The 15,184-nt window shown below is 36.6% G+C and overlaps 1 protein-coding gene across 1 annotated transcript in view; it reads left to right on the plus strand.

Moving 5' to 3' along the window:
• The first annotated feature begins 9,231 nt into the window (after nucleotides 1–9,231).
• The window catches only part of gosr2 (golgi SNAP receptor complex member 2), a 13,266-nt gene continuing 7,313 nt past the window's right edge, over nucleotides 9,232–15,184 (plus strand). Inside the window, exons 1-3 of the mRNA XM_056453916.1 lie at nucleotides 9,232–9,408; nucleotides 9,872–9,936; nucleotides 14,216–14,324. Of these exons, the coding sequence (XP_056309891.1) occupies nucleotides 9,380–9,408; nucleotides 9,872–9,936; nucleotides 14,216–14,324 (203 nt within the window). The 5' untranslated portion in view covers nucleotides 9,232–9,379. The remainder of the gene's footprint in view (nucleotides 9,409–9,871; nucleotides 9,937–14,215; nucleotides 14,325–15,184) is intronic.

The following is a 15,184-nucleotide window of genomic DNA, read 5'->3' on the forward strand; positions in this document are numbered from 1 at the left end:
GTGTGTGTGTGTTCGTGTTCTTTTAGCACAGTGTTGTTCGGCCTTGCAGCTCACACATTACCAGGATTTGGTCTCCTCATGATCCTGGCAGAGTGACTGAAGTCTGGGAAAACTGTGAGGGAGGATTTCCCATGAGCCTTGGCCTAGTGTTAAAGAAACACCTGTAGGGTTCAACTCCAAAGCTCCACTAAGATCATACGACACACTTCTCAACATGTACTGAAACACAATTTGCAATCAAAAATATAGACCAATGATTACAAAGCACCCATTTGCTGCCTGTGTGATCAGATCAAGTCTCAAACCTGACCTCTATTAGCAGTAAAAACAAGAGTTTCCCAGACTGTTGAACAAGTGCTCTGCAGATAACGGCAGATTGGAGTCCTTACTCCTCTGCTCCTCACATCAACATTCACTCTTTTTTCATAAGCATACACAACATGTGTTCACCTAAACATCTCATGTGATTACAGCTTTTTCTTTCCCAAGCCTATCAGTACTGAACCCATCTGCGTTCTCTCTGTGGAGAGTCTGCCATCTGCACTGCAAGGCTATAAAAAATGGGTTACATAATATGTTCATTTATCAATTTTTGATGTCTATGTGCCACTCAACACACCTGCAAACACAAAACAGTTAGAGTTTGCATTTTAAACAAAGAGTATCAGATTCAAAATGCAACTTGTAATATTATGATAATTAAATGAGCTGTTTTTATTCATTCATTCTCCTTCGGCTTAGTCACTTATTTATCAGGGTTCACCACAGAGGAATGAACCGCCAACTATGCTGCCATATGCTTTATGCAGCGGAAGCCCTTCCAGCCACAACCCTGCACTTGGAAACACCCAAACACACTCTCATTCACACATGCACTCATATACTACAGCCAATTTAGATTACCCAATTCACCTATTCCACATGTCTTTGGACTGTGGGGGAAACCGGAGCACCAGGTGGGAACCCACACCAACAAGGGCAAAACAAGCAAACTCCACACAGAAATGTCAAATGGTCCAGCCAGGACTCAAACCAGTGACCGACAGTGCTAACCACTGAGCCACCGTGCCACCCACCTGTTTTTATGTAGAAGTTAAAATTATTTATTTACTGTATACTTTTTTTCCTCTCACATTTTCTGTGCCAATTTCAGTGATGTTAGGGACTTAACAATGTTTGTTTCTGTATTCTTTATTTACAGATTTACAAGCTCAATATCTTGACATCCAGCCAAGTGTGTGAAAGATATTACAGCATGATATTGACAGTCCAAAAATTAGTAAAATTAGATGCAAAAAACCCTGCACGCTGTACTTAGTTGTCTAAATGAAGATTGTCAAAACAAGATGCATGGGGTCAACCCCTTTAAAAGGTGAGAAATAGTTTGTTCTGATATGTATCGTAACTAATCATATTAATAATTCAAATAACAGGTAATATAAATTTACATTTGACAACCCCTGTAACGGTTCATACAAATGTGAACTCTTGCCATATTAATAATCTTGCCAAGCAAGCAAAGTCTATGCAAAAAAAATTCACTCACCTGTTGGAAACTGGCAAATCTACTGCACCAATAGACACTATATTTGTTAACAAGACACTTCACTTGTAAAATAGGTGTACATATAGCCTAAAAGTATGGTAAAAGTAGATGCATAATCTGCTCAAACATAGAATTAACCATTTATTCATTTTCATTCGGCTTAATCCCTTATTTATCAGGGGTCACCACAAAGGAATGAACCACCAACTATTCCAGCATATGTTTCACACAGCAAATGCCCTTCCAGCCACAAACACTCATACACACTCATTCACACACAATGCCAACTGGTCCAGCCAGGACTCAAACCAGCGACCTTCTTGCTATGAGGTGACAGTACTAACCACTGAGCCACCATGTCACCAGAAGTTAACCAGTAAAATAATAAGTGCAGTCTTTCATGGTCATGGCCATGCAGACTTGTCACCATTGGTTTTATATCAAAAATAGGTTGTTGAGAGCCACATCTGCTGAATAACCAATGAGAAGTTACTGCAGGTCAGAAAACACTCAATATCCCTCAAAACACGTTAAAATAAAACACGTTAAAATAGTTTAATTACTAAATGGGAATTGAATTAAATATATAAATTTGGTTCATGAAGAATGTATTACACAAACTAACAATAGTAAAAATTTGACCGTCAATATATACTTGACATTATAATGCCAAAATAGCGGCACTGTGGATGGAAACATTAAGGTTTGGGGGAGTTTGCAAGTTCTACCTGTGTTCATGTGGGTTTCTTCCTGGTGCTCCGGTTTCCCCTACAGTCCAAAGACATTGCACTATGGGTGAATTGGATGAACTAAATTGACCATAGTGTATGTGTATGTGTGTGTGTGTGTGTGTGTGTGTGGGGGGGGGGGGGGGGGGGGTATTTCCCAGTACTGGGTTGTGGCTGAAAGGGCATCCGCTGTGTAAAACAAATGCCGGAATAGTTGGCGGTTCATTCCACTGTGGTGACCTGTGATGAATAAGGGACTACGCCGAAGGAAAATGAATGATTGACTAAGTTAACTTAATCAATTGTGTTGGGACAACATAAAGGAATTGTGTGGAACCCAACATTTTTTACAGTGCACCAAAAAGGGGAGTGATATCCAAGCTGCTTATTTTATTTATTTATTTATTTATTTTCAGATTATTTCAGAAAAGAATTACCAAAACAGAGTTACTGGGTTTCCCAATTTATTAATTAATTAGTTTTTTCTTCAGATGTTCTGAGATGTGTTTTTCATTAAACAAGAAAAAAAGTCTGATTTCCATTATTTGTCCCCTTTAAGCATTTGCATGAATTTCATAGCACAACAGGTCATCAGGGGCATTTAACAAATCAGACACCTGACGAAACCCCCCGCCTCTGGTTCACAGGTGTGTGTGTGTGTCTAGCTGTGTGATGGAAGAAGGTTGAGCGATGCTCTGTCGCTGCAGGACAGATGGCTTTGACACATGTAACCTCTGAAAATATGATGGAAAACATCAACCAGCTACATTGCTCTCCATCTACTTCCTCTTCCCAGAATAATCGTCCCAAACCTCCATTTCTCAAGACTTGCTGTCTGCTTGTCTCCCTCCCTCTCTGTTTCCCTGAATATCCCGCTTGGCCTCGGGAGCTGTTATGACAGTAAGGATGGAGTGCGCGAAGAGCAAGAAGGAGCATGAAGAGAGATAGTGCTGGGGGCGAGCTGGATGGATGGAGAAAGACGGGAGTTAAGAAAGGGGCACTGTTTCAGAAAGGTAGCCTGGAGAGACAGACATCAACCGCCATTCGGCCTCTGTTCAGAGCTGCCTGTCTCACCCACCACACTAATGGTTTGGGGGGGTAAACATCAACACCAGTCAAAACAGGTAACTGCCGTGATCTTCTTGAGTAGCACATAAACACACACACAGGCACGTATGCACACACATACACCTACAGACACCCATAATTACACACACACCTGACCACAGCACACGTCTGAGAGAGAGAGAGAGAGAGAGAGAGAGAGAGAGAGAGAGAGAGAGAGACAGATAGAGAAGAATGACTGGGCCAGTCAATTCTAGTTCTAGTTAATTGAAACTAAAGTTAGTTAAAATGTTTCCAATAAATCAAATGTTTGCACTTAATATGGCTGCATTTTATTAGATTTTATTTTTAATATGGTTTGTATTTAATGAGATGTCTCATTTTTGCATTACATTTTCAAGTAACATTTGCAAAGAATTCATCATTTAGCTTAGCATATATTTATGTAAATATAAACATAACATACTTATTAAGACCTGCAATTCAATAAAATAATAAGTGATCACACTAAATTAGGTTTTTAATGTTTAAAGTAGTAGCAAATAGCTGCAAAGTTTTTAAAATAATAAATAATCTGTAATTTGGGGTTGCAATGTGATCCTAAAATTTGATGTGCCATTGAAAGATCCTTGATTCTTCTGAAATAAGATTTTATGGCACGTAATGTTCACATTATGTTCATTAGTAGCTTATACTGGTAAATGCGTTAATTAACATGATGTAATTCAACCTTATTGTAAAGTGTTACCAATAAAAATTTAGTGAGTGTCATTCTAATGTATAGTGTAAAATAATGCTGTATTACACCTTTGTTGTTTTGCAGCTTGAAAAAGCCACTTTGTCTTTAACCCATATTTACTTTTATATTTTAAAATGTTTCAGTAACTACAAAGGTTACATACAACTAAATTTAAAAAGTAACTACACTATAAAAATGCTGGGATTAACACAATTTTTTCATGTTGTCCCAACATAAATTAACTTAATAATTTTTACAAACTTAAGTGAATTGAACATAAAACCATTATACATTCATTTTCCCTCAGCTTAGTCCCTATATTCATCAAGAGTTGCCAAAGCGGAGTGAACCACCAACTTATCCAGCATATGCACGGCAAATGCCCTTCCAGCTGCAACCCAGTAATGGGAAACACCCACAACGGCCAGTTTAGTTTATTCAATTAACCTATAGCACATGTCTTTGGACTTGTGGGGGAAACCGGAGCACCCAGAGGAACCCACGCGAACAACGGGAGAACATGCAAACTGCATAAAGAAATTCCAACTGACCCGGCAAGGACTTGAACCAGTGACCCTTTTGCTGTGAGGTGACAGTGCAAATCACAGAGCCACAGTGCCACCCCATAAAGCATTAAGTTGTCGCCAAAAAAAGTAAGAATTGTGTTGGATCAACTCATATTAAGTTTGAACAAGCAGCAAAAGTATGTTTTGAGTTTACAGCAACAACAATTATGAGCACTTTCAGAGTGCACCAAAAAAAATTGTGTATTTAAAAAATGTAAAAAAGTACTAATTATTTAACAGCCACAAACTTCGCAAATGATAAAATATTGATATTTAACAATAATAATAATAATAATAACCCTGTTAATGAGCTTGATCTAATATGCAGGTCTGGCATAGAAAATCCCACTGCGACATGAACAGTTTAAAGAGGTAAATAGGTCTAACGCATGTATATGGAAAAATCTATATTATATTATATTATATTATATTATATTATATTATATTATATTATATTATATTATATTATATTATATTATATTATATTATATTATATTATATTATATTATATAAAAATCATATCAAACTACTGTCTTATTCTTTCACACACTCACAGACAGAGACAATCTCTGAAGAATTTGATGATGACATTGTTGAGGTTTAACCACAGGCAAAGCAAAAACCAATAAAGAGAAATCAACGTCACTTTCCTCCACTCGTTGGCTTCAAACTATGATGAACAGGTCAACAAACAAACACCTCGTCTGTCTGTCTCTCCTGTGGAAATTTTGATATCATTATTTTTGTGTCTGTGTCTCCGGGCGTGGGAGGCACCAGATCTGACTAGTGTGTTCTGATACAGGGCTGCGGAAACCAGCATAATTAGACAAAGCTGAGATGAGCGAAAGGAGTTGACAAAATCTAGCCCCAAGAGCTTTTGTCATTATGTTCTTCCTGTCACTGATGCTCCATCAAGGGATGAAAGTCGACACACCTTCCCTAAGGCCTCAAGCTGGAACCATACCATAAGAGCAGTGGTATTTTGCTTTCATAAAGCTACAATTGCTGCATGATTCATGTTTCACAGTAATGATGAATGGGATTGAGGGTTACATTAATAGCTGTCATTTAACGGGCTTTATGGAACAGATTTCTGAATGTAGAGATCATATGGGAAAAATAACCTCATTCACATTGTATAAGAATAAAGCTGGCAGCTAATTGCCATTTGTGAGCTAATCTAAACATTCGGTTCAGTCATTAAAAAAAGTTAAATTTGTAATTATAAATACAATGCTGTATTTTTGTACAGGGACCCCATTTTGTATGGGCCTAAGCCACAAAATCAGCTCCCAGAACTTGTTATCGAGCAGTTGCTGTGTGTCTATTTTCTGCTACTACATTAGATGTTGAAATAAAGTGTTCATACATTCTTTTTTCAGCTTAGTACCTTTATTAATAAGGGGTCGCCACAATGGAGTAAACCGCCAACTCATGTTTTACGCAGCGGATGACCTTCCAGCTGCAATCCAAAACTGCGAAACACCCGTACACTCTTGCATTCACTCACATACACTAAGAACAATTTAGCTTTTCTAATCCACCAATACCTCATGTCTTTGGACTGCGAGGCGATCGAGTTACCCACTGCGTCACTGTGACGCCCTGAAATTAAGTGTTAGTGTCATAATTAAAATGTAACGTAATGTGTATTTATATAGAGTATTTATTGCCATACACCCAAAGTGCTTCACAATCATGGGGGGAGGTCTCTCCACACCACCACTAGTGTCCAGCATCCACTTGGATGATGCGACGGCAGCCACAGAAAAAAATGGCACCAGTGCACTCACCACCCACCAGCTATAGGTGGAGTGGAGAGATGATGTTAGAGCCAATCAGTGAATGGGGATGATTGGGAGGCCATTATTGGTAAGGGCCGATTGAGAAAATTTGGCCAGGACACCGGGGTTACACCAAGGGTGCGAAATATACATTGACAATTGGGACGTCAACTTTTTTTGGCAATGTTCGTTTTTGCAATACATGCTTCAGTGAATCAAATATACGTATTTATTTAAATGACATTTAATTTATTAATAAAACATATTTAGGTTTCCAGTGTTTTGTGGTGATATTTAGTGTATTCTGATATACAGTATCCGAGGTTACTGTAACTATGCATCTAATTTGACTTTACTTTAAGGCTATATGTAGAAACAAACAGCTATTTTATGAGAAAACAGTCTTGTGTACAGTTATGTTGTCTATCGGTGCTCTAGATCTGCCAGTTTCAGACTGTTGAATGAGTTTTTTCCTCGCAGACTGATAATTATTTTTTCAGTATTAAAAAGCTGACCCCCTATAAATGTTGTTTTAATGTCCTTCAGGGAAGATCAAGTGTTAATTGGGGGTCTATCCCCCAAACCCCCCATAATTTGCACACTGGTTACACCCCTACTCTTTTACGAGAAGTGCCATGGGGTTTTTAATGACCACAGAAAGTCAGGACCTTGGTTTAATGTTTCATCCAAAACATAGCACTCACTGACAGTATAGTGTCTCCTTCGCTATAGTGGGGCCTTAGGACTCACACAGAGCGAAGGTTGAGCGCCCCCTGCTGGCCTCACTAACACCACTTCCAACAGCAACCTAGTTTTCCTATGTGGTCTCCCATCCAGGTACTAACCAGGCTCAGCCCTGCTTAGCTTCAGTGAGTAAGCGATCTTGGGCTGCAGGGTGATATGGCTGTGGCCATATCAAGTGGCCATATATGGCTGTGGCAACAAAAGCATTTTTCAAAAATGTCTAAAAACTTAGCAATTAGCCATTCTAATCAACAAAAAGCAGTAAAAAAATAAACCTGACAATTTGGCCACATTTGATTCAAATTTGATTAATTTGTAGAGTGCGCCAGAATCTGAAATCAAAACTTCATCCAAAAATAGCTTTTACTGAAACCAAGTTTCATATTTTGTCCAAAAAGAAGATGTGATAAATCTCTAGTTCTACATTGCCTCTTTAGCCCCTAGAGGGACCAAGTCAGTTTCCTGGCAATTCATACATTCTTGATCTAGTGGCTAATTTGCTAATTTGCTAATTTGTATGGTCTCATTTGTACATTTGCTAAATAATCCTTTAAAAATGGTATGTTTTCATACAAATTAAATCATATGAATTTGAAAGAATTAGTCACTTTTTGGACAATTTGTCAAATAGTTATAGGTTTCCTTGTGAGCCTGGGCAGACACACAGGATTAAACTACCAACAAAAGCAATATAAATGCCACAAATGATTACAGCACAACTCTATAGTATTTTTAAGAATTTGTGTATTAACACAATAAATTGTGAAAGGAAAAAGTGCACTTTAAAGTCTGCGCGTAATCAAAATGTTCCCAATGTTTATGTTGCTAGCCCACACTGTTGTTCTCTAAGTGAATATTTAGTCTGTGCAAGTTGAAATGTTTGTAAATCAAATCTGACCATTTGCTTCCACATTTAGAGTGCTGGTCTAGTGTTGCTAGATCAGATACAGTTGCATCTGGAAGTTAATACGAATTATTTATATTACTTATTAAATTTCCCATTAATAGTATTTTATAAACATCTACCCCCTACCCCAACCATCACAGTAAAGTGAAAACAGTAGTTGTACCAAGTATTATTTATGTTATGTTAGCTGTCCGCAGCTGTATCCTATCTAGACTTTACCATGGTGGTCCTTCTCGGTCAACATCAATTTAATATCTTCCATAGTGAATTAATAGCAATACTCGTAAACACACCCCTCGTACCTTAAGTTTGCTATGAGGGAATAATGCGGAAAAAAAGCCATGTCCCCTACTTAATAACCAGTTTCAGATGGAAGTAAATCAACAAACTGAAATATAAGTCTCTGCAACTTCCGATTCATGCAGACTTTATCTGGATGCTGCATTTATTTAACTGGGAAAAATGTGTACACTATCTAGATTTGATAGGTGTATATTTTGTACAAGAAAGATAAAATAACCTTTTTTTTAAGTGCACACACAAGATGGTTGAGTTCATAGCTGATAAGTAGCTTGAATATTGTATATAGTGCAAGGACACAAGAACAGTAATTCATCTAGTTCCTTCAAAAACATCGAACAAAGTGTTTCTATGGGTTTTATAAAGGAGAATTTCAATTAACGACCTAAGGTCTGTGGTTAACATAACACAACAATTCTAATATGTTTAGCATAAACTCACACCCAGACATTCTTATCCAGTTACTTATTCACATATGAATAAGTATGTTGAAAAGATGTTTTACCTCATGAGCCATTTAGTCCCACTGCACCTTTATAGAGAGGGAGAGAGAGAGAGAGAGAGAGAGAGAGAGAGAGAGAGAGAGAGAGAGAGAGAGAGAGAGAGAGAGAGAATGTTAGTTAATATTTTGGTCTTTTTATTAAAACTTTTCAATTCTTGAACGAAAAATAATTTTAAAAAATCAGGAATAACTTACGCTTCTTAATAAAATTTAATTTGTCTGATTGTTATACGAGCTATCAAATAATTAGTTTACAAACAAGTCGTTTATACCTCGCCGCCATAGACTGCTGGCGCTGTTCTCTCGTCAAGCATTGGGTTTGGTTTTTAGTCAGGCGGTTGGGAGGGCGTCTAAAAAAAGTCCCTTTTTCCGGTGACGTGTATTCGTGACAGCGATATGTGAAACTAAACGAAACGGAAACAATAAAACATTGCATAGCTTTCGATTTAAGCTTTTTTTAAAAACTGTTTTTGCTGGTGTCTCTGACCGTCACCGAAAATGGAGACGCTTTACCATCAGACCAATAAGTGAGTTTATGATGATTGGCTTATTGGCTTTAACAGTAATCGGAACTATTCAGTGTTTACGTAATAATGCTAAATGTTTAGCGTTTTCATTAGTTGTTATTGATATCTCACAAATAATAGGCTCTTTTATCGCTTGGAAATGTCAGAAGCTGATTGGAACTGAGAGCATCTGTTAACTACACAAAAAGCTTCCTGTGGTCTTCATGTGTAAGACTAGTAATGATTTTTAGCTGATATAATACCTTATTATGGCTTGTCAGCCGCTCAATTTACCTACTGTGTGATCAAACTAATAGTAAGCTGAATCGTGTGTAATTTTAGCATCAATCTTAGCAGATGTGTCCTTTGAATTAGTGGGTCACATATATATATGAAGTGCTCCCAACGGCACTGAATAATGGCTGTCATAATGTATATTATGTAATTAACACTCTTTCTATTCTCACGTAACTTTAACTTCCAGACAAATTCAGGAGGTTCAGTCTCAGATGGGACGACTGGAGACAACAGACCGACAGTCAGTCCACTGTAAGTCTGTGTTTACACTTACAATAGCTTGAAGATCCTCAGTCCCACAGAGACTATTGGATAAAAATAGGACACTCAAACAAAATTACGCTCAGATATGGCCAGTTTGGTATACGAATATCATCTCAAAGCTGCCTTCTCATCCCACCCACATTATTATTATTTTTTTCTTCTTCACCAAACCCCTCAAATAACCATATTGCATGTTGTTAGTGTATTATATTATTTGGAAGCAGAAACGAAAGAATCCCAAATTGTTTAGAATAGTTGAAATTACTTGAAATTACCCTGTAGTGTAAGAAAAAAAAAAGACATCTATTGCAAATGTACAGTATATTCAGATTATCTAATACAGATCAATTATCAACTGATTGATTGTGTGTTAGGCTATAAAAAGTAAACAATTACTATCCATCTCTAATCTGCTAATATTTGATGAAGATATTATGAACAATAACATAATTCTTTTGTTAGCCTTGTGAAATTGGGCAAAGAACCACCTAAAGACGTTTGAAAATAGTGAACGCAGTGAATGTTGCTGAAAAAATTGAGACTCTCTCATCAGACCATAGTCTTTTTTTGTCATTGTCTTGTTTAATTTATGTCCACAGTTTCCTTTTGTTAGCTAAAAGAAGAGTCATCGATTTGCTCTTCTACTACTACTGTAGCTCATCTGCTTCAAGGTGGAATTTTTTTGTGTCTCAAAAGATTCTCTTCTGCAGACCTTGGTTTTAACAAGTGAATATTTGAGTCACTGTTGCACTTATTCTCCTCCTCTGGCATAAATCAGGCATTTTTTGCTCATAAAACTGCTGCTTACTAGAGAATTCCACTCTTTTATGTTTTTTGGATAATTTTCTATAAACCCTAGAGATGGTTGTTTGTGAAAATCCCAGTGTATCAGCAGTTTCTGAAATACTCAGAGCGGCCTATCTGTGACTAACAACCTGCAGAATTTGAGTCATTAAAATCCTCTTTTTTTCCAATTTTGATCTTTAGCAGATCACCTTCACCTCATCTAATTCTGTGATTTGCTGCAGTTTGATTGGCAGATATTTGACTTAGCAAGTTTACCTAATAAAGTTGCCAATGAGTGTGCATTTTTGATCTTCTCTATTTAGTTTTTTTACTGAGAGAAACTGGGAATCTTTTTCATGATAATTTGTTATAGTTAATATGTATTTGTGTATGTAAAATATTAGTTTTTCTCCAAGTTCAGTTGAAAAAAGTTTGTATTTATTATATTGTTTGTGTAATGTTGAATCTAGATCTTCCATGAGAGCCTGTGATACTGATATGGCAATAAACTTAAGTACAACCAAGTATTTCCTGTCATGTATCATCGTAATTAATGTAATTACAAGATGAGATGTTTGCTGGCGGTGCACTGAGAAATTAGTTGTTTATTTGGCATTGCCCTTGTTTTGTTGATATTTAACCTCCACATGAATTCATATCTTTATTCTCTTTCAAGAGATCAGAGAAAGCACACAAGCAACATTCATTTTTAATAGCATCACATATAACCAATCTAGATCAGTAAGCAACTGTTCTAGGCCTTTACACCAGTTTACCCTTTAAAAATGTGTTTCCCACAACCCTCTAAATGTCATTTCAGTGCTCATATCGCAAATACATTTGGACCCCAGTGATTTCCACATGATCACCTATATGTTAAACTGCACACAAACTAGACCAACCAATCATCACTTAGCAGTCATCACGGTGCCACTGGCCAGCTGATTGCTGTATAGAGAGCCAAGCTGGTGCCAGTGCAGGAAGGACAGGGAGGAGCGGTGTATGCTGGACAGGAGGGTGGTGTGGTTTGTTGTGTATGTGTGGGTTTGAGGTGGTGTTGTGGCTCATTGGTGGGTCTGAAGAAGATAACCGTCGCCGACCTATAGTGATGACATCATGTGAGATGTCATAGGCGGGAAGGATGCGTAATGTGCGCGCATGTCTGCCTGTGTGAGAGCGACTGTGAGATTGCATTGTCTCGGTGGGTGGGGGGGTCAGGGCAGACTGCCTAAGTGATAAAACTTTCCCACCAGTCTACGCTTCTCTCCAAGGAAGCTGCGCTCATTATTAATCAGTGGATCTGCATGTCACTGCGCGATTTCCACTCTGGCTGTTTATTCATTTTCACATCTTGCAAAGTAGTTCTAATTTAATGAATATTATTATACTGAATTAATGAAATGTGACAATTGCTTGTATTTTTACATGTACAGTACATTACATTTCAGGGTTTCTACAAGTTTCTTGAAGTGAAATTTAAGACTTTTTAAGACCATTATAAATTAAATTTTAGACTTATACAGGGCTAAACACTAATGATTTTTTCTAATGGGTTACTTCTGTAAACAGTTTTTGTATTAATGGAAGATCATGTAAAAAGGTGTGTTGCTTTAGATTTCTTTACCTGCATAGGGAATTTAATTGTATAATTTGGTGTAAAAATGTTTAACAGCAGTTGTCAATTGTATCTCTTTGCAATAAAAACAATTTAAAAAAAGTTTAGAGATTGGTAATTTGGGTGTTGTTTTAGGTTTACTTGGGAATAAAAAAAGTTAAGACCTGTTTAAAATGATTTAAGATCTAAAACACAATATTTAAATGAATTTAAGACTTTAAGGCCTAAAGTTTTGTTTGTTTAAATTTAAGACATTTTAAGACCTCGCAGACACCCTGCATTTGCCATCAACACATTAACACTCGATTTACCCTAACAATCCAATCAAAATGCATTTTGAGAATAAATTTCTGTAATTAATGCAACTTCATTTCTTTGCATATATAACCCATGATCAATCAAAAACAGCCCAAATTTGTGAAACGACACTAAAAACAAAGCATGCTCTTAAAATAAAGTTTCCAAAAAGAAGTTACGTGAACTCAAAATGACAAAAATGATGACAAAAATGATTGTTTCTTTCTTCTATGGTTTGTTGGTTGGACTACAGGACTCATGATTCATGTTTGTCAACTAATGTTTGTGTGTGAGATACTGGAAAAAGATGTGTAAGAATATACAGTTTAAGTCAGAATTATTAGCCCCCCTGTTTATTTTTTCCCCAATTTCTCTTTAACGGAGAGAAGATTTTTTTTAAAACGCATTTCTAAACGTAATAGTTTAATAACTCATTTCTAATAATGGATTTATTTTATCTTTGCTATAATGATGGTACATAATATTTTACGATAATAGCTTAAAGTGACATTTAAAGGCTTAACTAGGTTAATTAGGTTAACTAGGCAGGTTAGAGTAATAAGGCAAGTTTTTGTACAACGATGGTTTGTTCTGTAGACTATCGAAAATAATATAGCTTAAAGGGGCTAATAATTTTGACTTTAAAATATTAAAAACTGCTTTTATTCTAGCCGAAATCGACTTTCTCCAGAAGAAAAAATATCAGACATACTGTGAAAATTTCCTTGCTCTGTTAAACATCATTTGGGAAATATTTAAAAAAGAAAATAAAAAAATCAGAGGGGGCTTAAAATTCTGATTTTAACTGTTTATAAACAATTTGACACTATTTTTGAGGCTATTTTCTCAGTGTTTTAATTAATTTACACAGTAGAGGTTATTTAATAAATTTCATAAAGCTAAGTTCCAGACAAAATTTTATTAATTTATTCTTTAACATTTTAGTGGTTCATTCCTAATTTTAACATCTTCATTCTTTCATTCATTCATGCTTATTACATTTTTTCATAGACAGATTACATATTGCTGCAAAGTTTGGTTCAAAACCAGCATGAATAAAATTATTGTTAATGTAATTGTTAATTGTTACAATAGATTTCAATTTCAAATAAATGCTGTTCTTTTAAACATTATATTTCCCCAAAAATTTCAACATGGCTGTTTCCTGAGCAGCAGATAATCATATTAGAATGATTTAGAGCAATGGTCTCAAACTCAATTTCTTGAGGGCCGCAGCTCTGCATAGTTTAGCTCCAACCACCTTCAACTCACACCTGCTTAATAGTCTCTAGTAGTCTTGAACACCTTGATTAGTTGGATCAACTGTTTGATTAGGGTTGAAGCAAAACTGTGCAGAGCTCGAGGAATCCAGTTTGAGACCTATGATTTAGATTATTAGAAGGATCATGTGACGCTGAAAACTGAAGATACTAAAAAAGTTTTGATCTTGTAAAATCTTGAATAGACCCACAACTTGAATAGAAGTGCATGTGAAGCATTTTGTGATGTACTTGATATGATTGATATTTGTGTGTGCTAATATTTTCTGATGGTTGTGTTTTACTGCAGTACTCGAAAATGAGATTCAAGCCAGAATTGATCAGATCTTTAATCAGCTGGAGCGCCTGGAGATTCTCGCCAGTAAAGAGCCACCAAATCGCCGCCAAAATGCCAAACTGTGAGTAATAAAACTATATAAATCCACTGTTGGCTTCATCAAGGATCCAATCCTCAGCTTTCTCAAAGAATAGCCAGTTTCAGGAAAACATCCTTCCTGTCAGAAGATTAAATCGGAATCCATTTTGATCAGTAATCATTAACCACAAACATACAGCAGTTAAGTTATGTGGAAGCTGGACTATTGGAGTATTAGATAAGTCTACCTAAACGTTGTAGGTTCAAAGATCGGAAATTGAGTCCGCTATGCAATAATTTCTACATTGAAGACACTCTAAATAGAGGTTAAAATTGTCCTTTTTTCCCAAACCATGAAATAGATCCAATTGAAATGGCCCTGAAATGAGAAAAAATAATAACAATTGTAGGGCGGTGCATGATTTTGTTCTTTGGGAACCAATTGGATCGTTGGAAGATCTGTGATCCTACCAAATTGAAGAAAGATTGATGAATGCACAAAAGCAAGAATATGCACTGATATCTCCATCCGAAAGGCATTCAACAGCACTACTATGTACATATAAAAATAGAGTTAATTTTGATTTCATGCCGACTTTTACCCTTAAAAGAAGGCGCACAGTTGCTTTGGCACAATTGTTCCTGTAGTAAATACATAATGCAAGTTGCTTTGAATAAGAAAGCATCTGCCAAATGAAGACTAATGCCCCGTGGCGGTGAGATCCAGAGAAAACATTCCCTCTGCTGTCACGTCATCACCAGCATTCCTGCCGTGTGTGGCAAAACCTGGCTAAAACACTGCACAAACACACCTAAGGCCAACACACCTGTTACTCACTCGCAAAACACTGAATTTCTGAAAGAACACACACCTCCTGTGTGTGTCAGTGACCTCAAACCCAG

This window comes from Danio aesculapii, chromosome 3, assembly GCF_903798145.1.
Source record: "Danio aesculapii chromosome 3, fDanAes4.1, whole genome shotgun sequence".
Classification (NCBI taxonomy): domain Eukaryota; kingdom Metazoa; phylum Chordata; class Actinopteri; order Cypriniformes; family Danionidae; genus Danio; species Danio aesculapii.